This window comes from Canis lupus, chromosome 16, assembly GCF_048164855.1.
Source record: "Canis lupus baileyi chromosome 16, mCanLup2.hap1, whole genome shotgun sequence".
Classification (NCBI taxonomy): domain Eukaryota; kingdom Metazoa; phylum Chordata; class Mammalia; order Carnivora; family Canidae; genus Canis; species Canis lupus.
Window position 1 is genome coordinate 4935095 of NC_132853.1, and position 15728 is coordinate 4950822.

The following is a 15728-nucleotide window of genomic DNA, read 5'->3' on the forward strand; positions in this document are numbered from 1 at the left end:
TAAATTATCTAATTATAAAACTAACTTGATAACTAATTATATCACCTGAAAATAATGGCAATATTATAGGTGTCCTTACTATTTATAACACATTTCTGAAGCATCTGGGTGGCTCAGTTGGTTGAGTGTCTGACTCTTAATTTTGGCTCAGGTTGTGGTGTTAGCGTTGTGGGATCGGGCCCCCATGAAGCTCCATGCTCAGCGCAGGGTCTGCTTGTCGCTCTCCCCCTGCTTCTCCCCCTGTTCATGTGTGTGCTCTCTTTCTCTCTCAAATAAATGAATAAATAAAATCTTTAAAAATATATTTATAACACATTTCTTTGTCTTATCTTGTCTCATTGACTTGTATGTTCAGAATAGTATTAAATGTTAGCAGATGACTCAGTCCTATTAGGAGCATTTCATATTAAGAATATTATTTAAGGGCAGCCTGGGTGGCTCAGTGGTTTAACACTGCCTTCAGTCCAGGGCATGATCCTGGAGTCCCAGGATTGAGTCCCACGTCAGGCTCCCTGCATGGAGCCTGCTTCTCCCTCTCCCTGTGTCTCTTCCTCTCTCTCTCTCTCTCTCTGTATCTCATGAATAAATAAAATAAAATAAAACATTATTTAACATTTACTATTTTCATAAAAAAACATGTTTTAATTTTTCATACATGCATTCTTTATCACATTAAGGAAGTCTGTTCCTAGCTCAGTGCTTTACCGGGGATGGATATTAAAGTTATCAATGGCTTTTTAGCATCTCTCCAGATCATCTCTTAAATACCATTGCACTCTTGTAATAAACCTGTTTCTTGTATTATTCTTTAATATACTACTAATTGCTAATATTATTTTAAAATACTGATGAATTTTATTTGCTAGTGTTTTTTAAATTTTTATTTATGTATTCATGAGAGACACACAGAGAGAGGCAGAGACACAGGCAGAGGAAGATGCAGGCTCCTTGCAGGGAGCCCCATGTGGGACTCAATCCCGGGGCTCCAGGATCACGCCCTGAACCAAAGGCAGATGCTCAACCGCTGAGCCACCCAGGCACCCCTGTTTGCTAGTGTTTTATTTGGAATCTGTGGATCTTTATTAATGAGATTGGTCTCTTTTTTAAAAATATTTTAAAGATTATTTATTTATTTATTTGTGAGAGAGAGAGTGTGTGTGTGTGCAGGGGGGACGGATAGAAGGAAAGGGAGAAAGAATCTCAAGCAGACTCTCACACCCAGTGCAGGGCCCGACTAGGGGCTTGATCTCATGACCCTGAGATCATGGCTTGACCTGAAACCAAGAGCCAGACACAAAGATGACAGTTTCTTCTCCACTGCCAGTAGAATTGGTGAAGGATTCAATGAGATAATAAATGTAATTTACTTAGCACCACATCCAGCACAAAACAAACCAAATAATAATTACCAGATTAGTACCTTCTCCTCACACCACCTTTTTTTTTTTTTTCACTGCTGATCAAAATACTGGCATTTGTTCTACGGTCCCATAGCTCCCTAGAGAACATTAGCAAACAGTAGGTTACCTCACTGCATCTGTAGATTACCAGGTAATCCCCATGGCATGAGAGGATCTATGATTGTGTCCTCATTTCACCTCATCTCCAGCAGGAGATTTGGCTCCCCTGGACCCCTGGATTGTGTGTAGGCTGCAGGACTTTGTCCACGTGCCTTTATGATTCATTAGCCTCAACACCAAGAGATAAACGAAGCCATGTGCTCATCTAAGAAACATGGTCTCTGACCACCTGACATGTGACTCATTGGCTGGGTTTGCCCCTTTTCTACAGACCTAGGAAACATTGGTCTCAGCATCAGTGAGCTTCCAACACATTTCATATAAGGAATATTCTTTAAGTGACGTTTGTCCTGAAGTCTGTGTTTTGCATGATTGATATTAGTGGGCACTAAATAAAATTCAGTCTTCCGCATCTGACAGGGAGCCTGAGCTGCCTGCTGACATCTCCTACAGGAGATGGAATTGCTTTGCGCTCTCTTTAAAAAAAGAAAAAAAACAAAACCCTAATGAGCTGCTGTTTTGTTATTTCATTTGGAATTTATCAAGACAGTTTATGTGATCAAACCACACAAGTATAGTTCTGGGTGCCAGCACTCCTCATTTCTGAAGTTTGAAAGTGATCTTTTTAAGGCAGAGCAGGAGAACATGGAAAAAAGTCTTTCATCTCAAATTTTAAAGGCAAGGGAGAGAGGAAAAAAAGGAAAGTGTAAGATAGAACTGTGGCATATTTTTATGCTGTGGAGGGTTTCTTTCCCCTCAACACAGCAGAATTTTCCTTATTAAATAGATAGCTGTGTGAGAAAAACCAAAACCAGCCTCGGGATGGAAGTGAGGCGGGTGGTGATGGGAGAAACAAGAGAGCAGTGAGTTTCTGGGCTGTGGTGGAGCCCGGGTGCCAGCCGTGGGCTCTGGCTCTGGGAGGCTGAGGGCGCCCAGCTTCAAGCGGGCTCTGCGCCACGGACCATGGGTGTCCCTCAGCTTAAGAGAAGGTGTCTGTTCAGGAGAGCACCTCCTTTGTCAGCCTGGCACTCCCTCCTCAGGGCTGGGGCGCCTTGTGGACACCCCTGGTGGGGGGCCTGCATGCACCGTCAGGAAGAAGGTTTGGCCATATGCCCCTGAGGGCATCCATAGCAGAGCCAGCTGAGGATTCCTGGCCCCAGGGCTGTCTGCCCCACCCATGGCAGCCTGGTTGGCACTTATATCGCAGCTACAGAGTGTCACCAAGCCCCGTGTGGGGCTTGGAAGGAGGGAGCAGAGCAGAAGTTATATTCTGGGTAGCTGTCCATCTCAGAGGAGGTCCAGTCTGCAGGTGGGCAAGCCATGGGGCAGATGCCAGCTGCCAGAAGCATCCTCTGGGAGTGGGGGCAGACCACAACATGGACGACTGGGACCCTCATCCCTGTGCCAGCCAATGACTCCCAGTCCCCAGCCCTCAGCATGGCCCTCTGTCCCAAATTTTTAGAGTTAGACACACCTGAATTGAAATCCTGATTCCTCTACTTGCAAGCTATATGGTGTGAGACAACTCACTTCTCCTTTCATTTCCTAATCTGCAAAAGTGGGAGAGTGAGAGTACCTTCTGTGCCAGTTACTATAGGGTATGGTGGTACAGGCAAGGTCAGCCCTTCCTGTCACAGACCATGGCTGGTACTAGTATAGTCATTCCCCGTAACGCATCTGCACCTCCCAGTCTAGCCCTGGGCTCTGGCATTGCTCAGCCCTGTGGCAGCCAGAGCCAGTGACTGGTCCAATTACTATCCATCTTAACAAGACCATTAACACAGCCTCGTCTGCTGCAGTAACTCTGTATAAATAGGACAGGAGCTGAAACATCCCAGCTGTGCTGTCCCAATCCAGACAGAATCTCCCAACACTGGCCTGTCTGAGGTGGGTGGCCACCACGTGGTCGGCATCTGGGCGCCATCCATGGTTATGGCAAACCCAGATGGGTGCATCCCTCCCCTGGGCTTCCTGACGTTCTTCCATGTGGGGCCTGGCCAAGGAGACAGGCTCAGTCAGCTCAGCTTCTCAGGCACCTCAGTGGTCCAGGCCCTGGGCCAGGACAGTCCTCATGATCATCTTCATTACCGCCAGTCAGGGTCAAGAAACTGAGGCCCCAGGAGGCAGAAAGGCTTGCTTGAGGCCACCTAGCTGGTAAGTGGCAAGGCCAGGGTTCCAAGTCTCCTGGCTCCAAGCCCCATATTCTCCCACTTACACCACTACAGCCTGTCATGTGGCAGAGCTTACAGGGCCCAGTGATGATGGGACCTAGGATAGATACACCACGATGAGTGCCAGGAAGGCAGTGGGGAGGAGATGGAAGATGTGGCCAGGAGGAGTGACCACTCTTGGAGAGTGTTGACCCCACAGGGGAAAGCAGGCAGAAAGAGCCATAGCCTGAGACCCTCAGATCCAGCTATGCCCCCATCTTGCCTCACTGGCTGTCAGGCACCAGAAGATCTGACTGGGGTAAATGAAGGCCTGACAATATAGCAGGTCAGACCTGTGTTTGAATCCTGCCTGGGCCATTTCCCAGCTGTGTGGCCTCAGACAGGTGAAGCAACTCTCTCAGCTTCAGTTTCTTCTGTAAATATAGAGATAAAGCCTCTCTGGCAGCTGTGTTATTGTTAAGATCCCATAATCTGGGCAAAGCTCTTAGCTGAGGACCTGGCACATAGTAAGAGCTCGGTTTTCTTATTATCATTTATTTAAATATTAAATTAATTGTATTAAATATTAAATTTCAGGGTGGGGGAGGTGAGAGATACAAGCGTTCAGTTATGGAATGAATAAGTCATAGGAATAAAAGGCAGAGTATGAGGAATAGAGTCAGTGATACTGTAATAGTGTTGCATGGTGATAGATGGCAGCTATACTTGTGGTGAGCAGAGCATAAGGTATAAACTTGTTGAGTCCCTATGTTGTACACCTGAAACTAGTGTGACATTGTGTGTCCCCTATGCTTCAAATTAAAAAAAAAGTAATTAAAGAAAAGAAATACTACATTTTAAATACATTTATGAAAAACTTTCTTACTTATTTTACTATTACCACTTTACTCTCAGTGTGTCTCCATCTTCAGCTATAAAATGAGGGTAGTCGTGTACTTCATAAGACTATTGTGTAGCTTACACAGAATATGCCTTTATTCATGCATTCCTTCATTCAACTAATAGTTACCAAGCAGCTCCTGCGTGCTCTCTTCCAGCTGCTGGGGATTGAGTTCTGGAGCAAGACCCACTTCCTGCTCTGATGAGTTTTGAGTCTGATGTTGGAAATCAGATGTTAAATACATGAATGATATAAATAAGGATCATGTTGCAGTTGTGGGGAGTGCTAACTGTATGGGGCTTAGCAAAGCATAGGCACAGGCCAAGTGGGAGGTGGCTATGCTTATGATTTCATTACAGTTTAGGCTTTTACATATTTCCAGTTATGGGCTAATAACAATGCTGAAAAGATTTCCCTGGATTTGCACAGTATTAACTGTAAAAGATTTGCTGCCTTTGGAATAGTTTTTGTTGTGGGACTGAAAGGCTGTTTAGATGGAGTTTCTGTCCAGGCATTAACAAGGCTCAAGGTCTGCCCAGGTTGCTGGGAACAGACCTGTTTGGGGAGACCCTCCCCCACCTTAGTCTTCAGCGTGTCACTGTGCTTCCATGTCCTGGGGGGTAGACACCTATTGGAGTCTATGTATTTTGTGGAGGGGTAACGAACACCCCAACAGTGGAATTAACTCTGATGAAGTAGTGAGCTCCCTGTGCCCCCAGGGTACAAGCAGGCACTGGAGAGCATCTCCTGGCCATCCTTTGCACAACCAGGGACCTGAGAAGAAGCAAAGGGGCCAGTTTCAGTCCTCACAGGGAAGCACAGAGCAACCTAACGTGCTGAGGGTGTTATTTGAGAAAAGCCGATTCCCCTATGTGTTTCTGAGGGCCAGTGAGTGGGTCTGAACACAGGCCCTGGAGCCAGACCGACCTGGGCTCTAATCCCACACACCCACAGTGAGTCCTAAACAGATTTCTTAATCTCTCTGAGCTTAAGTTTTCTCCTCAACCCTCAGGGGTTGATGGCAGGGTCACATGGGTAGAGAGGTAAGTTCCTAGCTTGTTGTGGAGCTTCCAGAAGCCTCCGTTCCACTCCTCCCCACCTCCCTTCCTCCCCACCTTCCTGCCCCCAGCATCTTTGCTTCTGGCTGAGCCCTCCTTCTGCCACTCAGTCATCTGGGTTCAAGTCTACACAGTTTCCAACTAGTACAAAGGTGCCACACGTCTCCTGTCCTGTCCCTTTATGCTCAGCACCAGAGGATACTTTTTGTTGTGGTTGAAGCAGTAATGGGATTTTCAGGATTGCCACTGCTGAATCCTTGGGGAGGTAACTGAATTAGATTTTTAAGAAGGGAGAGGAAAAATGAGATCCAAAGAAAGAATACATCTGTGGATTTCAACCCACCAAACTTGGAGCTTGCATACATGGGAAATGGTATCTGATTATTAAAATTTTGGAAACATGGTGCCACTAAAAAGAAAGGAAGTAGAAATGGCTCCAATTAGAAGAGCTAGCATATGTTTCTGTGATTTAATGGTTTCCCATAACAATGTGTAGCTATTTTTAAAGCAGACGAATGACTCATGATATCCAGCCCTGGCATTCCACTGTGATGACAGGAAGCTTGTGCTCTGGGGAGGCAGGCTTGGGTTCGACTCCCGCCTCCATCATTTCCCAGCTGTGTGGCCTGGAGCAAGTTATGTATCCCCTTTGCATTTCCATAAAATTGGTAGTTGTAAGGATTAATAAGATAATGTATGTGTAAGTCAATGCAGTGTTTGTCCACCCATGTAAAAATCCTACAACTTTTATATTAAATACCTATTAACTACATTTGTCATAATTCTTAGTAGTTTGATAGTAACCTTTTAAGGCTATAAATTTTCCTCTGAGTACCATTTTGGTCAGATCTCATACACTTTGATATTTATAGTGTTCTTAATGACATTATCTTCAAATAGTTTTTTTATTTATGTTTTTTGCTTTTTCTTTGACCTGAAAGTTGCTTATGAGTGTGTGTATGTGTGTTTTCTTATTAGAATTCTTTCTATATTTATTGTTAAATCCTAGATGTAATGTAGTAAGTTCAAAAATGTAGGTAACAGAGCATTTCCTTTTTGGAAATTATTGAGCATTTCTTTATAGTCTAATATATAACCAATTTTTGTAAGTATTCCATGTGTATTTGAAAAGAATGATATTTTCATTTAGATCACACCAAGCTTGTTAGTTTCATTACTCAATATTCATATATGCACAGGTATGTACATGTATCTGCATATGCATGTATATTTTTGTAGGTATACATACGTGCACACAGATGCATGCATGCAAGCATGCACATGTGCATACACACACATACACACATATTCTGGAAGAGACATGGGAAACGCTCCTTCTATAACTGTTGTTTTATTGAACTCACTTCATTTCTTCAAAGCAGTTTTTTGCTTTGTATATTTTGATGCAGTGTTGCTTTGTGCATAGAAATTTGTAGTCATTAGATCTTCTCAATTAACTGTGCTTTTCATTAATATCAGTCATCCTCTTTGTCTTGTCCGGTGTTTTCTGCCTTGAATTCTGCTTTACATTGCTACTCCTGCTCAGCCGACCAGTGTTGTAAATGTAGTGGCAGTGTTTATGGGGTGCTGCTGGGAGGACATACCATCCATTGTCCATGCACACATCCAGAAAGCCTGAGGTGTGGATCATGCTGTACAGCCAGTCCTCCTCTTCCATTGGTGGCCAGATCCCAACTGGGGTGATTCCAGGAGGCTGTGCCAAGGCTTTCCACTGGGCTATCATAGCCATGTTTTCATATCACACATTACTTTCTTATGAAGCACCCTCAAGAAAATTCAATATCCAGCCTTAGTTCTTTGTACCAAGGACTATTGCTTTTTTTTAAAGATTTTATTTATTTATTCATGAGAGACAGAGACAGAGAGAGAGAGAGAGAGAGAGAGAGAGAGAGGCAGAGACACAGGCAGAGGGAGAAGCAGGCTCCATGCAGGGAGCCCAGTGCGGGACTCGATCCCGGGTCTCCAGGATCACGCCCTGGGCCGAAGGCAGCACTAAACTGCTGAGCCACCCAGGGATCCCTACTTTTTAAATTTCTTCTCTTGTCTCTCAGTTAATCTATGGTGTGTGTGTGTGTAGATAGAAAAATAGACACATAGCTAAGTGAATAAATAAAAAACTGAATTCCAAATGGGTGTTGTCTTGAATACGACACCTTAGATCTATCCAATGTCATCAGTTGGTGAAAAATACAAGTATCTGTCCCTTTTATGTCCTGTTATTTTCCAATTGGGTTACAGATAAAAATTCTTCTTGTGGCTGGAGAGTGTTTGAACTAGAAATGCTAAAATCTTGCCAGCATTCATTTTGGTTGTTACTCAGATGCTTGATTGCAGTGGAGCAGATCATGTGAGAAATTAATAGTCAGGATTAGAATTGAATTCAGAATAGTATCTTGGTTTTCCATAAGTCACCCTTTATACCTTCTAGCACAGCAGTGTTGTTTTGTGCTATTTTGTTTTGATTAATGGTGAGTGTCCAACATTACTAAATACCTTCTTTAATTTTAGGAATCTATCTTCTGGATCTAATCTACATTGATTCTGCATATCCCGCCTCGGGCAGCATCATGGAAAATGAACAAAGATCCAATCAAATGAATAATATTCTCCGAATAATCGCTGATTTACAAGTTTCCTGCAGCTATGGTTAGTATTCCTGGTTGCTGGAATTGTGAAACTTTATGTCACTGAAATTTGAATTCAGCACCTTATCAGTGAGAAAGTTCTAGAAAGCTCTACAAAACTCTTCATTTTAATATCTTGAGCATCCAACATGTACTGGACCCTTTAACCACAGGCTCGATTCTCAGAAACATCTCTGTGTTATAGACAAGGAAACTGAGACTGAAAATAGTTCAGTTGCTTGTCTAAGACCACACATACGGGGAGCAGCGGAGCCCAGGTCTTTCTGGTTCCCAGGTCATTCATCCATGAAGAGCCTGCGGGCAGCCCCCCAGGCAGCTCTCCTCCAAGAGGATTCAGGGACCCCAGTTCCTCCATGTGGTGGCGCCACCATATCCCATGGCCTCAGAGTCCTCTAGTGTACTAGCCAGCAGGTGCAGGAAGAGAGAGAAGCATACAATAGGTTTTATGGGCCAGATTTGTACATGGTGCTCATCATTTTTGCTGGCAAGGCTAGGAAATGTAATCTAGCTGTGGGCCTAGAAGAAAAAAGGAGATGACTTGGTAAAACTGGCCACACTCTGCTACACATGACCAGATCCAAAGTATGACTGGTTGTCAGAAATGAAGTTGAGGAATAGAGAAGTCAGAACACTGGGTAGACCATCCATGTAGATGTCGATTCCACCCAGGATGATGATGGACTCTGTGTTGTGGAACTCAACTGTGAACCAGTGTCCAGGTCCTCCAGGAAGGGGCAAGAATAACCAGGATGCCAGCCAGGAGAAGTCAGCAATGAAGAGAGGAATAGGTAGTAGAGCTGCAGGAATGTACCTCTGGTGAAGGGTGAAGCAGGGTTTTCACAAGTGGGTGGAGGAATAAAAGTCTGGAAGCAGCAAAGGGAGCAGGAAGGAAACCAACCCCACCTATAATACACAGGGCATGAGAAAACTAACAGCCTCCATTTGGGAAGGCCACATGGAAGCCAGGGTGGGGTTCTATGGGGCAGGCTTGCTGAAGTAAAAGCCCCCTCCACCCTGCCAAACCCCTCCACAGGCACTTCCAGATCAGCTGTCCTGAACACAGGAGCAGGGAGGGGCCCAGACTCCCCATGCAGTCCTCCCCTGCCCAGGAGGTCCTTTCCATTCACAAGTACATCAGCACTTGCTGTCCCACTGGCCTGTGGGGCAATTATACACTCAGCTTTGGGGTCAAATAGATTCAGGCTCAAATCTCAGCTCTGCCTCCTGAAAAGTCACTTCCTCCCAAGTGTGAGGTTTTTCTCATTGGTAGAAATGGGAACATAATACATGCAGAGCTCTTAGCACTTTCCAGCATTTCATAAGAGCTCAGTAAATCCTCGTATGACTCTTACCCTCATTCACCTGCATCTTCTCAGTCATCAGCTTCATGAAGCATGTGTCATTATCCCCAGGACAAGAATACTGAGGCTCTAGAGAAACAGAATGAGTTGTTCCAAATCTTGCAGTTAAGGGACAGAGCCGTCAGGAGCTCCTCCCAGCACCTGGATGCTCGTCCCCAAGAGCAAGGGGACTTCGCCACCCCCTTTCTGTTCCTCTTCACAGCCTCCTTTGCTACCTCCACCCCTTCTTTCAACTTGTTCTGTCCTACCCCTTGAGGAATGGCAGAGGACCAGAGAGGATTTTCAGCCCCCTTGGGTACAGTGACCATGGAGGTCTGTGGAGGGCATCTGAGAAAGAGGTGGTGCAGTGTGGCAGAGGTGTCCACTGATGGGGTTGAAACCTGGCTCTGCCACTTCTCAATGATGTGCTATTTGCCAGTTGTCGTGGTTTCTTTCCCAGTGCAACAGGCATATTATTTTCCCCAAATGAGGCGGGTGTGGCATTTAAAGCAGATGCCTTCTGGAAATCACCTGGTACAGAGCCTGGCACAGAATAGGTGCTCAGGGGTCTAGGCCCCTCCCATTCTTCCCAAGATGGAGCAGCTCCAGCCCATGGGCCAGACTCTCTAGCTGTGCTGGGACCTGGGTCGAATCTCTACACCAGGCTGGATAGGGTTTGTTCATTCATCTCGCATTTTTGTCATGTAGGGGGTGGGAGGCTTGCCCAGTTACCCCAGTGGAAACCTGTTTTAGGGTACAAACACCTGGCTCTGGTCTGTTCTGGAAGCCTTTCTCTCCCCAGCCAAGGAACGGTGGTGACTTTAGGGTATGTGGTCTATGGCCCAGCCATCTGGGGTGGGGGAGCTCCTCAAGGGCAGAGCCCTGTGTCTTCGGTGGTAACATCACTTCTCATTTGGGGATGAGGAAAGACTGAAGCCTTTGGGCTCTGTCTGTGTCTTGCAGATCACCTTACAACCCTGCCCCATGTACAAAAGTACCTGAAGTCCGTACGCTACATTGAAGAGCTCCAGAAGTTTGTGGAAGATGACAACTACAAGTGAGTGTCCGCTCTTGCCTGGCCATTGGGGACCAGTGAGCTGCCACCTGCAGGGCTTGTGAAAGGTCACTGCAGCAGCCCTTGCAGCAGCACACATAAGTACAAACAAATAATGCAACCTCTGGCCCCAGCTGCAACAGGCCTCATAGTTCTTAGGAAATTGTTCTGTGAACATCTCAGCCTGGTTTTCCCATGCTGTACAGGTAGCATGAACTTGGACTCCGTGGCTGTTCATAAGACAGGCTTGGTGCTCTGGGTCCTCACGAGTGACTCCCCACCCCCCACAATGCTGGGGGGAAGGCAGTGCTCTAGCCATGCCTCCAGGCTGGCAGAATTCTCCAAGAGCTTGTTTCGTGGATGAGGCAGCTCCCTGTGGCTCCAGCTGTCCGCATTCTTGCCATCCGGCACTGGCTGAGGCCCCATCTCCAGGCCATGCAGCTCCTTGGAGTAGACTCAGTTCCCACGAAGACCTCTCTGAGCCCTTTGTCCTCATCTTCCACTCACCCTGCTCTGGCTTTCAGTTCTTTCTTCATTTGTGGCACCTGGGAATTTATCCAGCATTTTTATGTATTTAGAGGGAGAAGGAGGATTTTTCATATCAACTCTGTCTGCCACATTGATTGGACACCTTCTTGGCTCTTTTTGAGCTTGAGGCCAATTAAGAGTCTCAGTACTTTTCATATGACCTGATGATATATCAGGGGAAATCTCAGCCATCTTATAATTGATCATTTCCCCCTAAATGTCAACTTTACATGTATTCTTTCAAATCTCATCTTATTGGCTGCCATGTTTCTTTGGATCCCATTATCTATCTATCTATCCATCCATCCATCTATCTCTTCCAGTTTTGTATTGAAAATTTGACTAGTTTGATTACTTGGTCTTCATCAAAAATCACTGAAAGTTGTAGGGAACTGTGGCCGCTAGAAACATGCCCGGTTATTCCTGAGGCACTCACTAGGACCTTGGGGACAGCTGTTCAAGCAGCTCTATACCTGGCCGTATCTGTAGTCCTGGTTCTCAGCCCTAGCTGTGAATCAGAGTCACCTGGGAAGCTTTATAACTATCTGTATGTTCGTGATGGAGCCTGGAAATTTGTAATTTTTTCAAAGCTCCCTGGGTGGTTCTAATAATTAGCCGTCTTTGGGAACATAGACATAATATCTTTAGTTGTTACTGTATAATATTTTGTTAAAGCAGAGTATAATGTGAAATTTTGATCTATCACATAATAGTAACAACAACCAGTGAAGGCTAGAGATTACCATTAAAATTTTGTTTGACACAAATTAAGCTCATTTTACTTACAAAGCATTTGCTGTTCCTGAAAAGAGTACCCCAGAGTGTGAAATTATTCCCACTTAGGTCCTGGGATAATATTTTCCATTCATGTGCCAGTAGTACAATTAAAGAGACAGCAGTTTTTCATTAACACTAATATCTTTTAAGGAAGAAAATGGTCTATAAATACTTCTGACCATGAGATAATCCTTGGACAAGCTGCAGGTCATGAGTAATTACTCCTTCCACTCTGAAGGACGTTGGACACCCCCTGCCCTTACTGCTAAATAGCCTAGATTTTACAAAGGCCCTTTGTTAGGGTCCAAGTGGGGAAATCAAGGGAAGAAGTCTGCACTCACTCTCACCCCTGGGGCCCAGACCATGGACAGAGTCCCTCCCCGGGGAGGCCCTGGCTCTGAATGACACAGAACATGCAGGGCATGTGATTCTGCATGAGGAACCCACCCTCCATGGCTCAACTCATGTCCTGAAACTAGCTCCCCACCCAGAAAGATGCAGTGGCTTCTTTATTACCTGATGATGGAGCACTTCTAACACTCTGCCCCCATCAGCTTGGGAGACACTGGACCAAGGGGCCCAAACAGTGCTTGTTTTTCTTGACTCTTTGTCTGTTTTATTTTATTTAAGAAAAATTGCCCAAACTCCTACCACCTAGAAAGCATGACCTTTGGCATTAGGTGAACATAATTGTGCACATTTTTAATGCATAAGAAGTGCGTATAGACACAGAGAAGGACAGATGGTAGGATGAAATGATAGAATTTATTAAAATTGGATCATGCCATACTTGCTTTTTTTAATTGAAAGTAACAGAAAAAGGAACTGAAATAAAATGTAAGGAATTGTGAGCACCTGGGTGGCTCAGTAGGTTAAGCGTCTGCCTTTGGCTCAGGTCATAATCCCAGGGTCCTGGGATCGAGTGCCATATCAGGCTTCTCCCTCTCCCTCTGCCTATAGCAACCCCTGCTTGTTCTCTCTCTCTTTCTCTGTCAAATAAAGAAATAAAATCTTCTTGAAAAAATGTAAGGAATTACTCCTCTGCGAATAAATATTTCTTTAGAACAAGAAATGTAATTTCCTAAAAGAGCCTCCTAAGGTTAATAAGAGAGGTTTGAGTCAGTGAGTCCTGTCTTCACTAGGCCTCCACTGTGTGTAGGGTCAGTTGACTAGTTACAAAAGATCAGCCCTCTCTGCCCCCCGCCTTCCTCTCCTCTTCACCATCTTCCAAATTCTTGTTAGTCGTGTTATTATTACTACGCATGGTGATAATAGTTTATTATTATTTAACAATAAATAAAACCAAGTTTCTAACTTACACATTATGTTCAGGAACCATAATTCCTACTGGTTAGTGTTTTTAAACAGATTCATTTCTTACCACCAGTGTTCTTCCACAGCTTTTCCATTCCTGGAGTCTTTATTTTAACAACTCCCTTATTTAGCTGGATTCCACCACAAGGCAGGTTTTCTCAAGTCTTGCACGCTCTGATTTCCCTTATGAAAACATCCACATGCGATGGGGCCTTGCCTTGCTGAGCGGTGCACCTCTACGCCCCTCCCCGGCACCTGAAGACCCCGCCCCCATTGTCTTCTGACACTGGATGCTACTGTAGAGGAGTTCCAGCCAGTCTGATCCTTTCCTCTTGTAAGGGACCTACTGTCTCCGCCTGGTGGGGGAAGGGTTCCATGAAGTTCAAAGGCACAAGAGGAATGGCTCAGAGTGAAGTGTTTTGTACCAAATTTCTCTGGAAACGTGGTGGCATGCCCTTTCTTCCTTTTGGAGGGACACTTCAGGTTATCTTTGACTTCTCCTGTGCCATTTCTTGGCTTTCCTCTTTCAGGGATTCCAGGAATCCATATGTTGGTGCTCCCTACCTTCCATGGACCCTAGCTTCCTCCTAAGGCTGTAATCTCTGTCTTTTCCTCACAGGCACTCCGACAGTCTACTTAGGGATTCATCTGATCCTCGATTGATCCCCTAGGACCCCAGTCTCCCTTTCCATCTTACTCCTTTATATCATCATCTCATTTTTCAGGTCTTGCTTTATTCAACCAATGTTCCAAATAAGCTGTCCTCCAGCTCAGAGCACTTGGGGGTGGGGGGGGGAGATTTCCTTGTGTCCCTTGGGGCTGCCTCCTCAGCTGAGCGATCTGGGCAGTGCTCTATTCTCTTTCCTTTTTTGTGTGAGAGAATGTTCACTAGGTTGCTGTACCATTTCTTTCTGTCTTGCTCCCATTTGAGAAGCTCCATCTGGGTATTCCCTGGGGCTCCAATGAAGGGGGTGACATCTGACCCTGCTCCCACATGTGTGAGGTGGGCTGGCTCTTCATCCTGCCGTGCTATGAGGTCAGGCTTCTTCATCTTTTCCTTCTTCTGTAGCCTGAGGGAACATGGGTCTCAGGCTCCAAGGAGGCGGGGAGCAAGCAGGAGGCTTTAGTTATGGGGGATCTAGTAAAAGTCTTGATTAGAGTATCCTCCATCTCGAGGGCTGTATCCCATGCCAGAAAGGGATGCCCTCAGGTTTCAAATCAGCCCCTTCTTTTCTGTCAGAGTATCCACCACGCTGTCCACCCATTTCATCCATTTCTTGCCAACATCTGGTGCCACTCTGAAGAGAGAAAGGTAGGGACTCCTGCTCAGACCTACCGAGAAGCCTCAGGTGACAGGATAGGAGCCCTGCTGTGTCACACCTCTTAGTCAAACTCCACAATCCTCTTTTTCTTTCCTTGGCTGCAAGTTTCTGAAGTTCATGGCTTCAGTTCATGCCCCTTTCCTTGTTGAGTTGCAGCTGGTAAGTTCTTCTACTCCTAAGCCTTTCTGATTATTTGTTGGTTTTGTTGAGAGAGGGGGAGTCTGGCGCCTGGCTTCACTCCATCATTTGCACCCAGAGGTTCTTAATCTATGCTTTAAATAATGATGATGATGATGATGATGATGATGATGTGCCAGTCCTCATAATGCGTCCATTGCCTTGTGCTTCTCTGGGGTATCTGAGAAGGGGGTGCAGTGTAATGATTAAAAACTCTGATTTTAGGGCAGCCCTGGTGGCTCAGCGGTTTAGCGCCGCCTTCAGCCCAGGGCGTGATCCTGGAGACCCGGGATCGAGTCCCACGTCGGGCTCCCTGCATGGAGCCATGGGGCCTGTGTCTCCCTCTGCCTGTCTCTCTCTCTCTCTCTTTCTCTCTCTCATAAATAAATAAAACATTTAAAAAAATAAAAATAAAAAAATAAAAACTCTGATTTTGGGTCAGATAGTCCTGGGTTTGATTGCTTCCCCTGCCACTTGCTCTCCTGTGAATTTGGGAAAGCTACTTAACCTTGCTACTGCTCAGTTTCCTCATCTAATAGATGGGGACAATAAATGTACCTAGTTCACAGGCTTGCTCGAGATCTGGAGCAGACCCCAAAGTGCTCCTGGGCTCCGAGACTCTAGCCCTTAGCAGCAGTCCTGTCTCCTGACTCCAGATACATCATGTGATCCTCTGATACACCAGAGAGAGCCCCTCTGATCTCTTGAAAATCTTTGTTTCCAGACTCTCACTCAGAATCGAACCGGGAAGCAGCTCTCCAAGACTGGTCTCTTCCAAGGAAGATCTTGCAGGTATTGTAGCCATCCCAAGTAGAGACACACCCACTAATGGCCCAGGCATGGCTGCCAGCACTGGCCCTGATGGTGGCATCAAGGGCACAGTTGGTCAGCCAACTCCACTGTCCTAACAGCCTTCGTACA

At 45.6% G+C, this 15728-nt stretch overlaps 1 protein-coding gene across 12 annotated transcripts in view; it reads left to right on the forward strand.

Moving 5' to 3' along the window:
* RALGPS1 (Ral GEF with PH domain and SH3 binding motif 1) overlaps positions 1-15728 on the forward strand; it is a 294614-nt gene that overhangs the window by 233485 nt on the left and 45401 nt on the right. For all 12 annotated transcript variants that reach the window (XM_072777971.1, XM_072777977.1, XM_072777976.1 and 9 more), the window contains 3 exons: positions 8159-8296; positions 10599-10692; positions 15532-15599. In XM_072777971.1, coding sequence (XP_072634072.1) covers positions 8159-8296; positions 10599-10692; positions 15532-15599 — 300 coding nt within the window. The remainder of the gene's footprint in view (positions 1-8158; positions 8297-10598; positions 10693-15531; positions 15600-15728) is intronic.